The sequence below is a fragment of the Macrobrachium nipponense genome, chromosome 27 (assembly GCF_015104395.2).
Source record: "Macrobrachium nipponense isolate FS-2020 chromosome 27, ASM1510439v2, whole genome shotgun sequence".
Lineage (NCBI taxonomy): Eukaryota > Metazoa > Arthropoda > Malacostraca > Decapoda > Palaemonidae > Macrobrachium > Macrobrachium nipponense.
Window position 1 is genome coordinate 7,427,571 of NC_087216.1, and position 14,740 is coordinate 7,442,310.

Sequence of the window (14,740 nt, forward strand, 5' to 3'; positions counted from 1 at the left end):
TGATCAATCTAAATAATTGTTCTTAGAAGAGTATTGCATATTTGAGTCTGCATACTTCTACTTATAACAAGAAAGAGAAGTCGTTCTACAGAGTGGTTTGCCTCCACTAAAAGATAAATGCTTATTTTTAGTGCTGCACACATTGGAATCACGTGTCCACGCAACAAGCTAGATAAATAATCTTGAATATAATCCCAAGTTTTCAAGTTATTCTAGATTTAGATTCGGTCTGACAAATACAAAGTTTAGGTGATCTAATGCCAAAATGTTTTACATATATTAAACATTAACCCTCAAGAAAAAAAATGCATATTTTTAATGGTAAATTCGGCAACCTCTTAACCTTCCAAAGTTTTCTTTATTCTCGTTCTCAGACGTAGTTATTGAGTTTTCCAATGCGGGTTAACAGTATGCAACAAGAATTTACAATTCTGAACGTAGGCTAATATTACACATGCACACATATATACGAACATACAGATACACACATTATATATATATATATATATATATATATATATATATATATATATATATATATAGATAAATGCCGTGGCATTTATCTTTATTTATGGATTTATCACGTTCCTAACTTTTCGTGATTCTGTTATACACACACACACACACACACACACACACACACACACACACACACATATATATATATATATATATATATATATGTGTGTGTGTGTGTGTGATGTGTGTGTGTGTGTGTTTACGGTAGGACCTACTACATCCCGTCTTGTCATTTTTTTTACCGGTGGTGTGTGTGATAAACAAATCAAGTGTTGCGTGTGTGTATGTGTATATGTATAACCTTCATAATGAGCTGATTAAATCCAATTGTCTTATAGGCATCATCCTGTTACTTGGCCCGAAACGAAGGTCTGTTTGCTGCTTAATGTCTGTTTTGTTGGATTATCTTATATAAATATATATATATATATATATATATATATATATATATATAACATGTGTGTGTACATTCACACACACACAAACTAGCAGATATCAAAGGTTTGAAGTAATATTACATCAAGAAGAATCGAAACAGTCAAGATGCTAACAGCATTTAAAACTGCACACATCGACAGTCAAATATCAAAAACAGAAAAAAAATTGTAGCACTCTGGTTTAGGATCAAGTAATGGGTCGATCTACATGACAAGCACCTCATTACGTAGATTATAACCTTGCCCAATTGTGTATAAAGTGCGGGAACAATGTGGACCAGAGACTGACATTTATAAATGTTGTTTACGTAACGTCATCACTAGTTCGAAAGTTAGAGGCCTTGGTGCCACCTTAACAAGTGTTTATTTTTCCCCATTATAAATGAACAATCTTCGATGCACTATTCTTAATACCAATGTTTATTTTTCCCCATTATAAATGAACAATCTTCGATGCACTATTCTTAATACCAATGTAATTCAATAATACTGACAAAAGGTTGGTATTTAATCCCAAGTGATACTGTAACTGCAGATTTGCAAAGTAGGTAAATTATAAATTATCATTGCAAAAGAAAAATGAAAGTAGGCTACGGTGTATCTTTTCAATATATAAAGGTTTCAAAATAATTTTACTGTGATAGCTACTATTATTAGTTTTATAAGAAAACTCCACAATGTGTCTAAAATATCTGGAAATAAAAACGGTAGTATGTTTTTAGCAGAAGAGGTAACCCTGTTAAAAACATTTCGAAGTTTTTTTCTTCTTCTTCTTTTAAAGATCCAGTTATATTTAAACAGATTTTCATGCAGTGATCATCAACATTATAGTTGTATTATTTGTCATGGAATATTGTATTAAGACCCATCTATGTATTTTCTCATGCCTACTAGAAAGCTTGCACTTATGGATTCTGAATCCGTCATAGCCACATGTCAAGACTAATAGCCAGATATATGCAGCGTTCCTAGTGGCTTCGGTGTTTGTTTGTTTGTATGATGCTTTTATGTTGCATGGAACCAGTGGTTATTCAGCAACGGGACTAACGGCTTTACGTGATTTCCGAAGTCCGAACAGTTGTTAGCGTACTGAGCTTGAATCCAACACTAGGTCACCTCACTTGACCATATCAGTATTAGAGCCTGATATTGAATTGTCACCTCACTTGACCATATCAGTAACTTTAATTACACATGTGAAGGGGCATGCCATGTAATCTTGCCTCCCTTCAGAAATAATCATATTCAGTGCTCATCAACGAAGAACCAATCGTGATACGTACTAAGGGGAGGGGGAAACCCAATAGGTAAATGGCAAAGAAAGGCCAGGCTGCCAAGCTTATTTAGCCAGAACAGCTAAATAAATCTTAGTACAGTAACGATAGTATTAATATTTTGGTATAGTACGTAATTGCTCTTTGATGAACAATACTGACAAAAAGGCCATTACTTTTCAAATTGAAGGTAGATGGTTTTAAAGTATCATAAGAGATGAAGTATGTCTTGTGGAGACAAATTTGAAATAGGAGGGATGGAGCCATATCATAAATGAATTAATGGTGTGAATGTATAAAATCTACAGATATCATATGTGCTTGGATAAAAGTTTCTGCAAGAGTACATGAAAAACCTTTGAATAATTCTAGAAAATAAATTTACTTGGATTTAAACATTGAAGATAGTGGAATAACACTGGCAATTTTCCCAAGAAAATGACTACATAGCACTAGGATAAAGGCTGCAGTTTTCTAATACATGTACATGCTCATTATCCTCGCCTTCAGTGCCATGGGACACGTAGGGCCTCTGTGAGATTCCAACCACTCCTGCCTTTCCTATATTTATTTTCACAAATCACCAGCCTCTCCTTGTACAGTACTCAAACCATCACCAACTTCTCATTGTATAGTACTCATCTGAGTATGTCTTGTCTTTCTGACCCTTTCAGTATCCAGAGGAGACCCAAAGCGCCTCAGTGGGGTGGTTGGTATGGTGTTGGCGTCCCACCTCACTGGTCGCGAGTTTGATTCTCGGCCATTCCATTGAGGAGTGAGAGATGTGTATTTCTGGTGATAGAAGTTCACTCTCGATACGATTCGGAAGTCATGTAAAGCCGTTAGTCCCGTTGCTGAATAACCTCTGGTTCCATGCAATGTAAAAACATCATACAAACAAACAAAACAAACAAAACAGAGGAGACCCAGACATACAGAAATTCCCTTTGACCTTATGGTATCATCTCACTCTGTTTATGTGTTGCTTTCATATAGCTTCATTGGTGTACCTTAATTAATGTCTATGGATTTTCTTTTCCACCTCCATATTTAGTACTGTTCATCATCGGTTAGCCAGAGGTTATCTTTCTTTGCTGTGACTTTCACTTCTCAGTCATCAGCCTTGTTTTGTCATTCCCTATTCTGCAAAATAGTCTAATTAGTATGCATGGTGTCATATGTTCTGCTTAACAACAAAATTTACCACTGTTGTGCAGTAAGCATGGTTAAAAAAAAAATAATTACTGCATTATGCAATAGTACCAGTTAACATGGTGACCTTGAATGCTGCACTGATGTGAAATGTAAGACACTGAAAGGTAGAAAATACCCATGTAAGTTTTGAAAGACGTAGGATTTTATCTCCAGAGTCATTTCCTATGTATTTCACACCATAACTCCTTATCACTGAAACAAAAACCACTAGATTTACACACTGGGGTAATAAATAGTACATAGTAAAAAAATTTTGATTTTTACTTTCACTCAACTACGTACGACAATGTTTTATCTGCAAATTCTATTTTTACATCTAAGCTGCGAATTTCTCTTCTTTTTCTTTTTACAGAGATCACTCCCTTCAAAACCTGACCTGTTGAAGAAATACAAAAATATTAAAATCAAGATGTATTAATGAATAGTGAACAATTGAAAACATAATCTTCAACATTCATACAAATATTTGAAAATTTAGAAAACTCAGTGGAAGACTCCTCAAGACACTATTATTTCAAATATATCATCTTTTACCAAACCAAAAACTTTGGTTAGAAATTCATTATTAGTTTTAATTTCAATATTCAAGAAGGATCCTGTTTTATAGAGGTCATATTTACATAAGAAACTTCAGGATACAAGGAAAATCCTTTCAGCATATAAAACCTTACATATTTAAATTTCATCTCATAAAATTTATTATTAATTTTAATTTTAAAATATCATAAATTCACATTTAAATTATGTTTTAATTACGGCATTAGTCCCTAACGCTATTCAAATGCTTATATCTCCAAAAGTATTGAAGATACATATAAGAAAAATTCTTTCAGCGGATAAAACCTTACATCTTTAAACTTCATCTCATATAAGATTTATTTTCAAAATATCATACATTCACATTTATATGATATTTTAATTATTGCATTATAATTTTTGCCAAGGCTCAGCCCTAATGCTTTCCAGATGCTAATAATATCTCTAAAAGTACATATAGAAGATAAAAGAAACTTTCTTTCAGCAGATAAAACCATACATCTTTAAATTTCATCCCATAAAAATTTATTTTTAAAATATATCATAAATTCACATTTAAATGATGTTTTAATTATTGTATCATAATTTTTGCCACGGCTTGGTCCTAATGCTATTCAAATGCTAATTTGTATCTCCAAAAGTATTGAAGAAATTATTGAAGATAACAGAAAAATTCTTTCGGCAGATAAACCCTTACATCTTTAAAGTTCATCCCATATAAGAATTATTTTTAAAATATCAGTCTTACTCAAAACGGGCTCATTTCTGACGGTCCGGCACGGCCCGGTCCTGACGCCATTCAAGTGCTAATATTTCCAAAAGTATCGAAGGTAAAAGAAAAATTCTTTCGGCCCATAAAACCTTACAGCTTTCAATTTCATCCCATATAAGATTTATTCAAAACTATTTGAAATGCAATTAAACAATAATAATTATGTAGCAGAGTTCAGAGATACCTAGTTAACTCTATGATGGTTTGACTTGAAGCTTCGCGAGTTATCGCCTTTAGAGCATCCTACTGGTATCTAAGTCTACCTTCTAAGGGATTATTTAGCAAGAGTTTAGATACATAAATATACACTGGCAATTAGGATTGCCATTAGCACCCAAAGCACTAAGTTTAGTTTTTAACAGTTAATTTTATTATGTTATTTTTCTGGTATATTTCTATATAAATCAGAGTGGATATATTTTTTTATGCAAGACCATAATGTGTCTAATAACATCATGTGGTAACAGTAAATAGAGTAAAATATATATCATACAAGAGTATAAGATTTCTACCTAAATTTTCTAAACTTCTTAATATGATAATAATAAAGCACATACCTTTTTTAACAGGAACAGGACGTGGCTGGTAAAATATTGTCTGTTTCCAATGTGTTGGAGTTGCATGTGGTCCCGTTGAAAAGAACACTGGATTTGGCAACTCAAAGTAAGTATCAAAATAGCCAATTAAACCTGTTAACTGACCATCCCTTTGTACGATAATTGAAAATTCAGATACAAATTCAGTATCCTCTGGCTGAATGGTCATCAAATCAAAATCAGCAATCTTATCTGTAAGAAAATAATTACCATAGGATAAATACATACCACATCATATTCAGAATCATTTATATGTACTAGCAATATATGTAATGAGATGCCTGCTCACAAATAATTCCATATTTAAAATCTGATTAAACAGGGCAAGTTACAAGTCAGATTCAGTAATGAATTCCAACAACAATAACCTAATTTATTAGGCACACAGTTTACCATCGGGAAAAATTGACTACATTAACATTGTCTGCTTAGACCTACACGTCTACCCATCTGAAAGTGTCATAGTCTTTTCCAAGGATTATATCAACCCTAGTCCTTTTATAACAATACATCAACCCTATTCTTTTTAAAACAACACACTTTAAAAATTGTTGAAAATGACTTTAAACATCACATTTACCATTCACAGGTTTTATAAACATTTAATGTTCTGGATATAACAGTTAAGAGCAATCTCATACTTAGAAGTCAAATAGGAGTTAGTAATCACAAACTTTTGAATCAAAGATGTTAAACAAGGATAAATAACTCTTATACCTTTTACCCATATGTGTATTCTTTTCAATCAATCACTCTAAGAGATAAATCTTATTGCTTATTATGTGATTATATTATAACCAGCATGTTTGTGCTGTGCTCAGGACCAAGAGTATGCGCAACTTACTGCTACTATAACTACTGAAATATAGCTTCTGTAATTCACCACTCATCATTCTCTCACTCTGTCTTTGTCTCACTAAACAGTTACAAAGTACAATGTGCCCTTCTTGTATTAATTCAGGTTACACCTTAAAACCACAACACAATAAAAAGACCAAGACAAATCCACCAATTGAAATCAAAATTGTCTACAGTATATTCACTGCAAACAAACCTAAACATGCAGTATAGTATTGTAGGATTTGGGCAAAAATTGGCTGCAATCATCATAGAGGCAGTCATAGGTGATCAGATAAATACTTGGGTAGGAAAACCTTTCCCTCTAATGAGCAATAAAATAAACATCAATCAGTTGTACAGCAACAGCTGCTTTTATGGGAAACTTGCAAACATACCCTTAACTACTTGAATTTATAGACTAAAGTCCTGCCAATGGATTTGTTTATAAATGAAGGACAAAAATATATGAAAGTAGAACAGCAAAATGGGAGAAAAGCTATGAGAAATAATGCAACAGGAAAGACAAAAAATAATGCAGCTTAGGCTGAATGTTGCATAAACATTAACAATACTCAAGGCATGCTGTAGAAGTACCCTTGTGCAAAATATCAGTCCCAATTATTAACTGTACCTCATTTATTCTGCTATGAGTCTTGATTAAAGGCTAAAAAAGTACCTTTAGGACAAACTCTCATTAACATCATGTAATCAATGTGGCCAAGTTATATCATTGCTGTTTCATTGTTAAAAGCTCTTATACCGAAGACTAATTCCCTTATCTCAATAAATATACTATCAAATATTTTGCTAACAATGGTACATAAAAATTTATTTAACATCTCAATATTTGGCATAACATTAAAATAAAGTACAATGTGTAACAAAATAAAAGTCTATAAGCAAAAGGCTTACCTGCTGAGGTTATAATGCATTCTTCCTTCACAACTTCAGTGGTTGCTTCTTTAATGACACCACTTCGCATACATGACATCTTAAAGCCATATACATCATCCCAAAAGGCAATAAATTTGTTATATGAGTCTGAAATAACAAACAACTCTTTACTACAATCTATAAAAAGCAATCAAAATTAACACATAAAATACAAAGTAAATGATAAGATATACAACTCTGATTGATCAGTATAACTTCTTGCCTGATTTGACAGCTAATTAGCAGTAAAATCCTATTGTGTACTTATACATCAAGGAGAACGCCACTTTAAAAATGAGAACCTGAGATGTTTCTTAAAACTCGTTATCATAAAATATAATATCTAAAATGGCAAACATGAGTGAGAACAAATAGAGGCCATTATCTTACTTGGTGTTACACTTTAAAATAGGAGACCACACTGGTACTTTCACGTCACAAAATACTTACTCATGTCTTCCATTCCTGTTATATGCATTGTGCATCTATTGGGGAGTAGTATGCCACCTTTGGCTAAATGCTTGTCTCGGGCATATAAAACCGAGTCCAGCATGCCTTCAAAGAGAAGAAAATAGCCCATCCACTCTGATACAATGAAATCATATTCATCATTAAATTCCATGTCTTCCAAACGTCCCTTTTGCAGTGTTATTCTGTTCTCCAAGTTGTTTTCCCTGTCCAAGCAAATAAGGTAAAATATGAAAATACTGCAATATTCTGAGTAAAACTTATGGTTTAACCTATACAGTTCAACCATTCCATGATAATACAAAAACAATAGTGAAGGTACTGCCAGTGTGCTCTGTGCAGCAGCATCTCTCTGGTTCCAGTTACTGGATGTATTTCCCTTTTTAAATGTTCCCTTTAGTCTCTTCAAACACTGCTGTCAAACTTACATAACTTTATAGCAAAACTTGATAGTCTAGTTACTTAATGATCTCAAAACATTTCTAAAATACAAAATGGGTTTTACATTACAATACCATTACTCATACATTGCCTTACTTCTTGCAACAAAATCCCTTTTGCCTAACACTATTCAAGACTGAGAGCCACCCAGTGCAATTGCCCAGACTTGCATATGACATTTCACTCATTTGAAGTGTTGTCTTTTTTTTCCATTGCACACCCAAATGAATTACCTAGTTATTATAATGCAAAACTGTAATTATATCAACAAAAATGTGAAAAATTTATAACAATGTAGAGTCACTTTTTTGTAACAAAAGGGACAGTTACCCACAAAGTGTGTGTAAAACATTTTGTTTAAAAACATGTAGCTCCAACAATTTTCAAGGTAGACTGCTCAATTTCCTTTCATTTTGCAGCTGAATGATTGCTCTATACGATAGCATACAAAAAGAGCCCTAAATGAACTATGTAGGTGGAATAATGAGTAGATATTACGGGATACAAGAAAAAATTGCATTGTATCCCCCCCAATTTATTTGCCCAACTATTTGCAATAAAGTCTCTTTTTCTTATCCATAGCATAGCCAGATAAATGACATAGTTTTTGCAATGCAAAACACTGAGTCTTTTAGCCAAGGCTTTGCTCAATACTGCCTTAAAGTCAGATATATTATTTGAGTCTTTTAGTCAAAAGCCTTGTTCAAGATGTTATTTTGGTCCCTAAGACAACATTTTGGAGAGCCCTAAGGATATTTATGTTCTCCCACAAAGAAAAGATAATAGTTTTGAGATCCCTGTGCAAAATAAAGTTCTTAGAAGGATTCCTCAACTAGGTCTGAGAGACAGTGCATTTAAAGTCTGACAGGAATTTTACTGTATTACATCAAAGGCCGATGTTTGTCTTAGGCCCTAGGTGCCATCCTTGGGATTTGAACTTCTGACTGACTGCTGCCATTATGGATGCTATCCTCTTGGACTTAAGAGAGGATATAGTGCAGAGGCTCTAAGCATAAGGCAGATAAGCTCTTAACAACTCTGCAGATTATTTTCCCTTTGCCAAGTCTAGATGATATTACAATATTCATGCCTTTCAAGCGATCTTGGTTTGAAGCCTAGTTAGTGATGTTTCATCAGCTTTAGCCACACCAACTGTGATCTTCACTCAAATGGAGGAAAATCCCAGGCAAGATTTCCTGTGTTAAATGCTCTTCTCTGCCAAGTACCAGGATGGGTGTGACAAGGGTAGCAAATACTTGGAGGCTGGTGACATATCCTGCATATCTGAATGGTGGCCAATTCCCTTACAAACAGTGTTCTAAAGAAGAGGGAACCCATTTTAGAAGTCTCCTCTCAGTTTGCTTTAGCCCTCTGACTCCAAGAGCCTGATGATAGTTGACATTGAGGTCTGTAACCTTTTTCCTACTCAGCTGATTAGGGAGATTAATAAGAGGTTAGATGCCACCAATGAAGTCACTTGGCAGCTTAAATTGTTACACAACTGGATGAGTAATCTAAGGTTTCAAGAGGACTGTATTTCTTTGAAACATGTTACAGCATATGTAAATTGAATTTATATGTGGAAAAATATTCACCATATAAACCTATAAAAGGAAAAGTAACAGCTTTAAAGATGTAACAATTTCAGAATTGTTTCTTAAAACACAAAAGCATCAACAGGAAAAGTACTCATGATTATCAACAATAGAAAAACTCGTGGACATGTAATTAAATCTGAGTGATGTTGACAATACATGAATGTTAATCTAAGTGATGCTGACAATACATGAATGGAAAACAGGACAATTTTACTTACCTAACTATATCTATTGCCTGATATATGACATCTGACATGTCCACACCAGTAACTATGGCTCCAGCTTTAGCACTGAACATAGAAAGTATACCTGTTCCACAACCAAGATCTAATACACGTTTCTTGCTGAGCAACAAAGAATTGCCCAAAATTGCATCCCTGTATGATTCCGTTCTGACTCGATCCTGCAAAATGGATACTGATCTTTAAATCATAGTAAATTTTGCATTACACTTAAGACAATACAAGTATTAGAATTAATCAACTTAACCCCTTCAGCACTGGGACGTACACATGTACGTCATTTACGGTTCAGTAATAAAAGACCGCGACATATGCTAATACGTCTTTCACCCCTCCTCGAAAAGCAAAGATGTTTTCTTCAGCTTGGATGGTTTCCAGACACAGTATTGCGTACGAGAGAGGTTCTAAAACTCCACCAACAATTCATTCTAACCAATGAGCGTCTGATGATGTCATGACGTCATTTTCATATGGGATATTAGGAGGGGTACTGGCCAACACATGCCAGTGCGCCTCAGGCTATTATCTGAGAAGGATGATCACATTTTTGTCCGTAAACCATGTAGATTTGAATTATAAACCTTTTTCCCTTTTGATTGCAGTTATTTTATATGCTTTTTTTTCAGTATCATGTCAGATGATAGTTTCAGAGTCAGGGTCTGAGTACCTGCCAAATCTATCAGATGATGATTATAATGATAATTTCTTAGAGGTTGACAGAGACAACGAGTGTTTGGAGGACACTGAACCTTTTGTCGATGAAGGTTGGCAGTTCATAACTGATCCATCTTGTGATGTGCGCCCAGACCCAGGGCAACCCCCCCCCCCCCCCCCCCCACCCCCCATTCATGGAGGGTGACAATTTGATTCCTGCTTACACACCAAATTTCACCTGCTTATGTAATGCATTTTTTTTTTCTTTCTTTTTTGTGGTGATGTAAATGACAAATTGTGTGAATGGATGAATGCTCGGGCAGAGTAGTACTTTCATTCAACAGGAAAGCGTAAAGTGAAAGGACTTCTATGGAGGCCTGTTACTCGTGATGAGATGTGTTTTTTATAGCTTGCTGATGATAATGAGGGTGAATAAACTGCCCCATATATATTATACGTATTGGTTACGAGATGCTGTTGCTTTTATTATTATTATTATTACTATTATTAGTTTTATTATTGTTGTTGTTATTTATTACCAGTGTCGTAAACATTCATTGATACGCTGTTTCTGTATGAAACCTAGGAATAACTGTTTCAGTAAGAAAACTAGTATACTGCTATTACGTACCACTACTACTATTTTACTAATACTTTACTACTTTTCTGCTACTTTATTTCTACTACTTTACTACTATTTCTACTACTTTATAACTGTTCCTACTTCTGCAATTACCTTTTCCACTAAATATTCCTATTTTTTCCAATATCCTTACTATATTTTTTTTAACTTTTTGACAATGGGGTAAAAAATATTAATTGATATATGTATACACAATGTTTTCACATAAGAATATAAAGGAAAAATATGAATAACATCAAATTTAGTGGGAGCAAGTAATGACTGATACTCGCGGTCAACATTGGGCCTCATGCGGTATGCAAGCATTTGCAGCAATGCAGCAGGCCGGTGGCGAAGGGGTTAAACTGGGAAGACTTTCCATGTCTACACTACATGATTGTATAAAGTTCATCTCCAGAGGAACCTTAATAAAAGAGGAAACTATACATTTAAACAGAAAAAAAGAAATAACGCTGTAAAGAATGAAAATTTTGAAAGGTAACAGCTGAATCTAAGAAGCAGAATAGTGAATTAGGAATAACACTGAAAGAAAGCTGACAACCCCAAAAAACATGGTGATGGGTAAATTACTTATGTTACTGTACTTTATACAATTCTACAGAGACAATATTTAGAGAACCTACCAACCACTAAATTTAGAAAGCAAAACTGACATGGAAACATGATAAGAACATTCAATAAATACAAAAGAAAAAGGCTTAATAAAAAAACAAAAAAATGGCCCCCTTCCAATACTTACAGAAAGCATTTCATGGTGAATATCAAAATGGGCATAAGAGTTAAAATATCCTTCATCTTCTTCAGGTCTTATGCAGCTGACTGTTCGAACTGAAGGTCGATGTTGATTCTGTAATAATGTACATTCATTTGACAAACTAAATCATGTATTTAAGAACTTGAACAGAATGAACTTTTCTAATTGGTATGCCTTTTTTTCTTTTTTAAATAATGAGACATGATATTCCAGAAATGTCACAAAATCAGATAACACAAGTTTTCTTCAAAGATTACCTCACTGTTTGCCTGTGCAGCCTGTAGCATTCTTTGCATGGTTTCTGTCTGCTTATCAATAATTTCCTGTAAACCTTCAATAGTGGACTTTAGGTTTCCGATTTCCCTGTCTTTGTTTTTCATATGGTTGTCCTCAGGCATTGTGAAGTCTTCAACATCTGCAAATATTTCAAATAAATTCACTTCTATCTCCATCTAGTGCACATTAAGAAAAAAAAACAGTATAATCAGTGATTAAATTACTATTTTACTCTGTTTCAAAAAGAAATGGATGGTTCAACAGGAAAAGATACTTTATAAATTTTACCTGCTCAAATACTATCATGATTAAAACAAATAGCTTATATATACTACGACATCTTCTAAAATTGCTATTGAATATGTAAAGCCATCAGTTTCACAAATACATTATATAATACTGAAGCTGAGTAAATTCAGTAATAAATCTAACTATAGTAATAACATCACCAGATATTATAAATATAAACAAGTTATCTGTGTATAGCATATCAACTATTGGCGACTTTCTGTAGCCTATTCACAATTTTCATCACGGCTACAGTTACAGGCTGAATTCAAACTCACCATACATCAGAAGAGCATCATCTTCAAAAGCTGGTTTCATATATGTATCACAATTCCAAGTAATTTTATCCATTGACTTTAATTCAGAGGGTGAAGGTTTTTCTTTTCTCAAGAAATTGATTAGCTTAATAAAATCAATCTGATCCATATCTTGACCGCAAACAAAAGCTTTAAAGTCAAACTCATGCACATCTTTAATGTGTGTCCAGCAGGTTTGAATGGAAAGTGTTCGGTCATCACAAAATAAGCACTTCGTTTTCACGTGAATATCTTCTTCCATTTCTTCCCACATGTCTTCATTGTCATCTGAGCAATCTGACTGATCTAATCCATTCTGTGCTAACAGCTGGGATGCACCTGTCCTCTGATGGAGTGCTGCATCATCATCTTCTAAAGGAGGCATGTCATCCCAATCAGTCATTTTAAGCTCTGTTTCTGAAATAAGTGCAATATTAAAAGTAAAGTTAAAATAAAAAAATATACAGAAATATAGTACACTTGGGGCAGTTATCAGGCTCACAAAAACACCCTACTTTATACAACTTTTATCATTAAGCTCTGACAAAATTTAAAAAATTCCATACAAGCTATGTCAACTAAGCTGAATGTACAATTCATGAGTTGAAAATCTGTAACATTTGTTTTATCCGAATCAGCACCTCATTTGTGATAATAAAAAATATGTATGTTGTTACACCATTAGCCTATCTTCTTTATAAACAATTATCAAAATGTTTGTACTGCAATGTGCTTTCAGGTACCCAGGTAAGTATATAGCATTGCATATGAAAATAAATAAGTAGCCTATTAGGTATAATCTGTCTTCATTCATATGATTCTTCTGTTTTCTTTTACCCTAAATGAGGTTGCTTCTTATTCTGGGGTTAAAGAGTACAGGGCCAGCGCTACTGTAGGTTTAGTAAGCATTTCAGAGGGAATATAACCGAACCAGGTTTATCTTGACTTAATCTAACCATAGACACCATGTCCCAACCTGGCGAGGAGGACTTGGCCCCTCACTGAACTCACCCCTAGGTAATAAAGTCGTAACTCTTCACTCTCCATTCTACCTACATACCTAGTAATAAGGCAAGATAAAATTAAGATGCATCCCTGTAAATTTCACTAAGTACCTATTCAATGAACTACCTATACCTACCTATCAATCTACCATAGGTAGAGTACTAGGTACCTAGGTAGTAGCTATATATACTAGTACCTAGGTACTAGTAGCTAATGATAGCGAGGTACTAGCTAGGGTATTAACCTAATGTACAGTCAGAAAAATAATCGGTCCAACAGTTATCCAGAGGGTAAATTGTACAAAACTAACAAATTATACATAATTACCTTGTTCTTGTGGTATTATAGCCTATTACGAATATACTTTCCTTTCTTCCCTTTGGAACAAATGGGCACAATGTGTTTGCGAAACCTGTCTGTGTACATCGGTGCTCACACGGACGGACGGATTTGTTATTGATTCTTCTTCATACTTACAGAAATGGGACACTGTTTAGCCTAGTCTCAGAGAGACCCTTGCTTCATCGGGATGGTCGTAATTATGAATTCAGGCATTAATAGTTGGACAAAAAAATGTGATTAAGATTTCACATGTCTGACGTGAATAATGCAGTAAATGGAAGATGTATAATATTAGAGGCAACTGAGAGGATTAGCAACAGTGCATTTAGCTACTCCCTTCAAACTTGCTGCAAGTTTTTTCTTCGTCCTCTAATGCAATCTAAACATGTCTAGATTTTTACTTTTACTTCCATTCTTTTCTCTTTCTATTTTCTCTTTTACACAAACGAGGCTTGTAAGGGACTTTACACACAATTAAGAACATGTAATATAGTAAAATGACGTGGACTGTAAGGGGCATTATACGTAATAAAAGATATAATTCTATTGCCAAGTCTGAAATCTGATATTTTAAACATGTAAAGTTAGAATGTGATGAAGCATATTTTCC

At 34.0% G+C, this 14,740-nt stretch overlaps 1 protein-coding gene across 2 annotated transcripts; it reads right to left on the bottom strand.

The window, feature by feature from the left end:
- Nucleotides 1-3,688: 3,688 nt before the first annotated feature.
- On the bottom strand, nt 3,689-14,273 carry LOC135200779 (uncharacterized). Of its 2 annotated transcripts, none has more exons than XM_064229421.1 (9): nt 14,116-14,273; nt 12,766-13,200; nt 12,181-12,338; nt 11,909-12,016; nt 9,849-10,033; nt 7,574-7,797; nt 7,103-7,231; nt 5,312-5,542; nt 3,689-3,821 (listed from the first exon to the last, which is right to left on the bottom strand). In XM_064229421.1, exons 2-9 carry the CDS (start codon nt 13,184-13,186, stop codon nt 3,712-3,714), a joined length of 1,566 nt encoding a protein of 521 aa, XP_064085491.1. In that variant the 5' UTR covers nt 13,187-13,200; nt 14,116-14,273; the 3' UTR covers nt 3,689-3,711. The 2 variants fall into 2 exon arrangements, with proteins under 2 accessions (XP_064085491.1, XP_064085492.1); XM_064229422.1 differs by having other exon boundaries at nt 12,766-13,194; nt 14,116-14,265.
- Nucleotides 14,274-14,740: the final 467 nt, after the last annotated feature.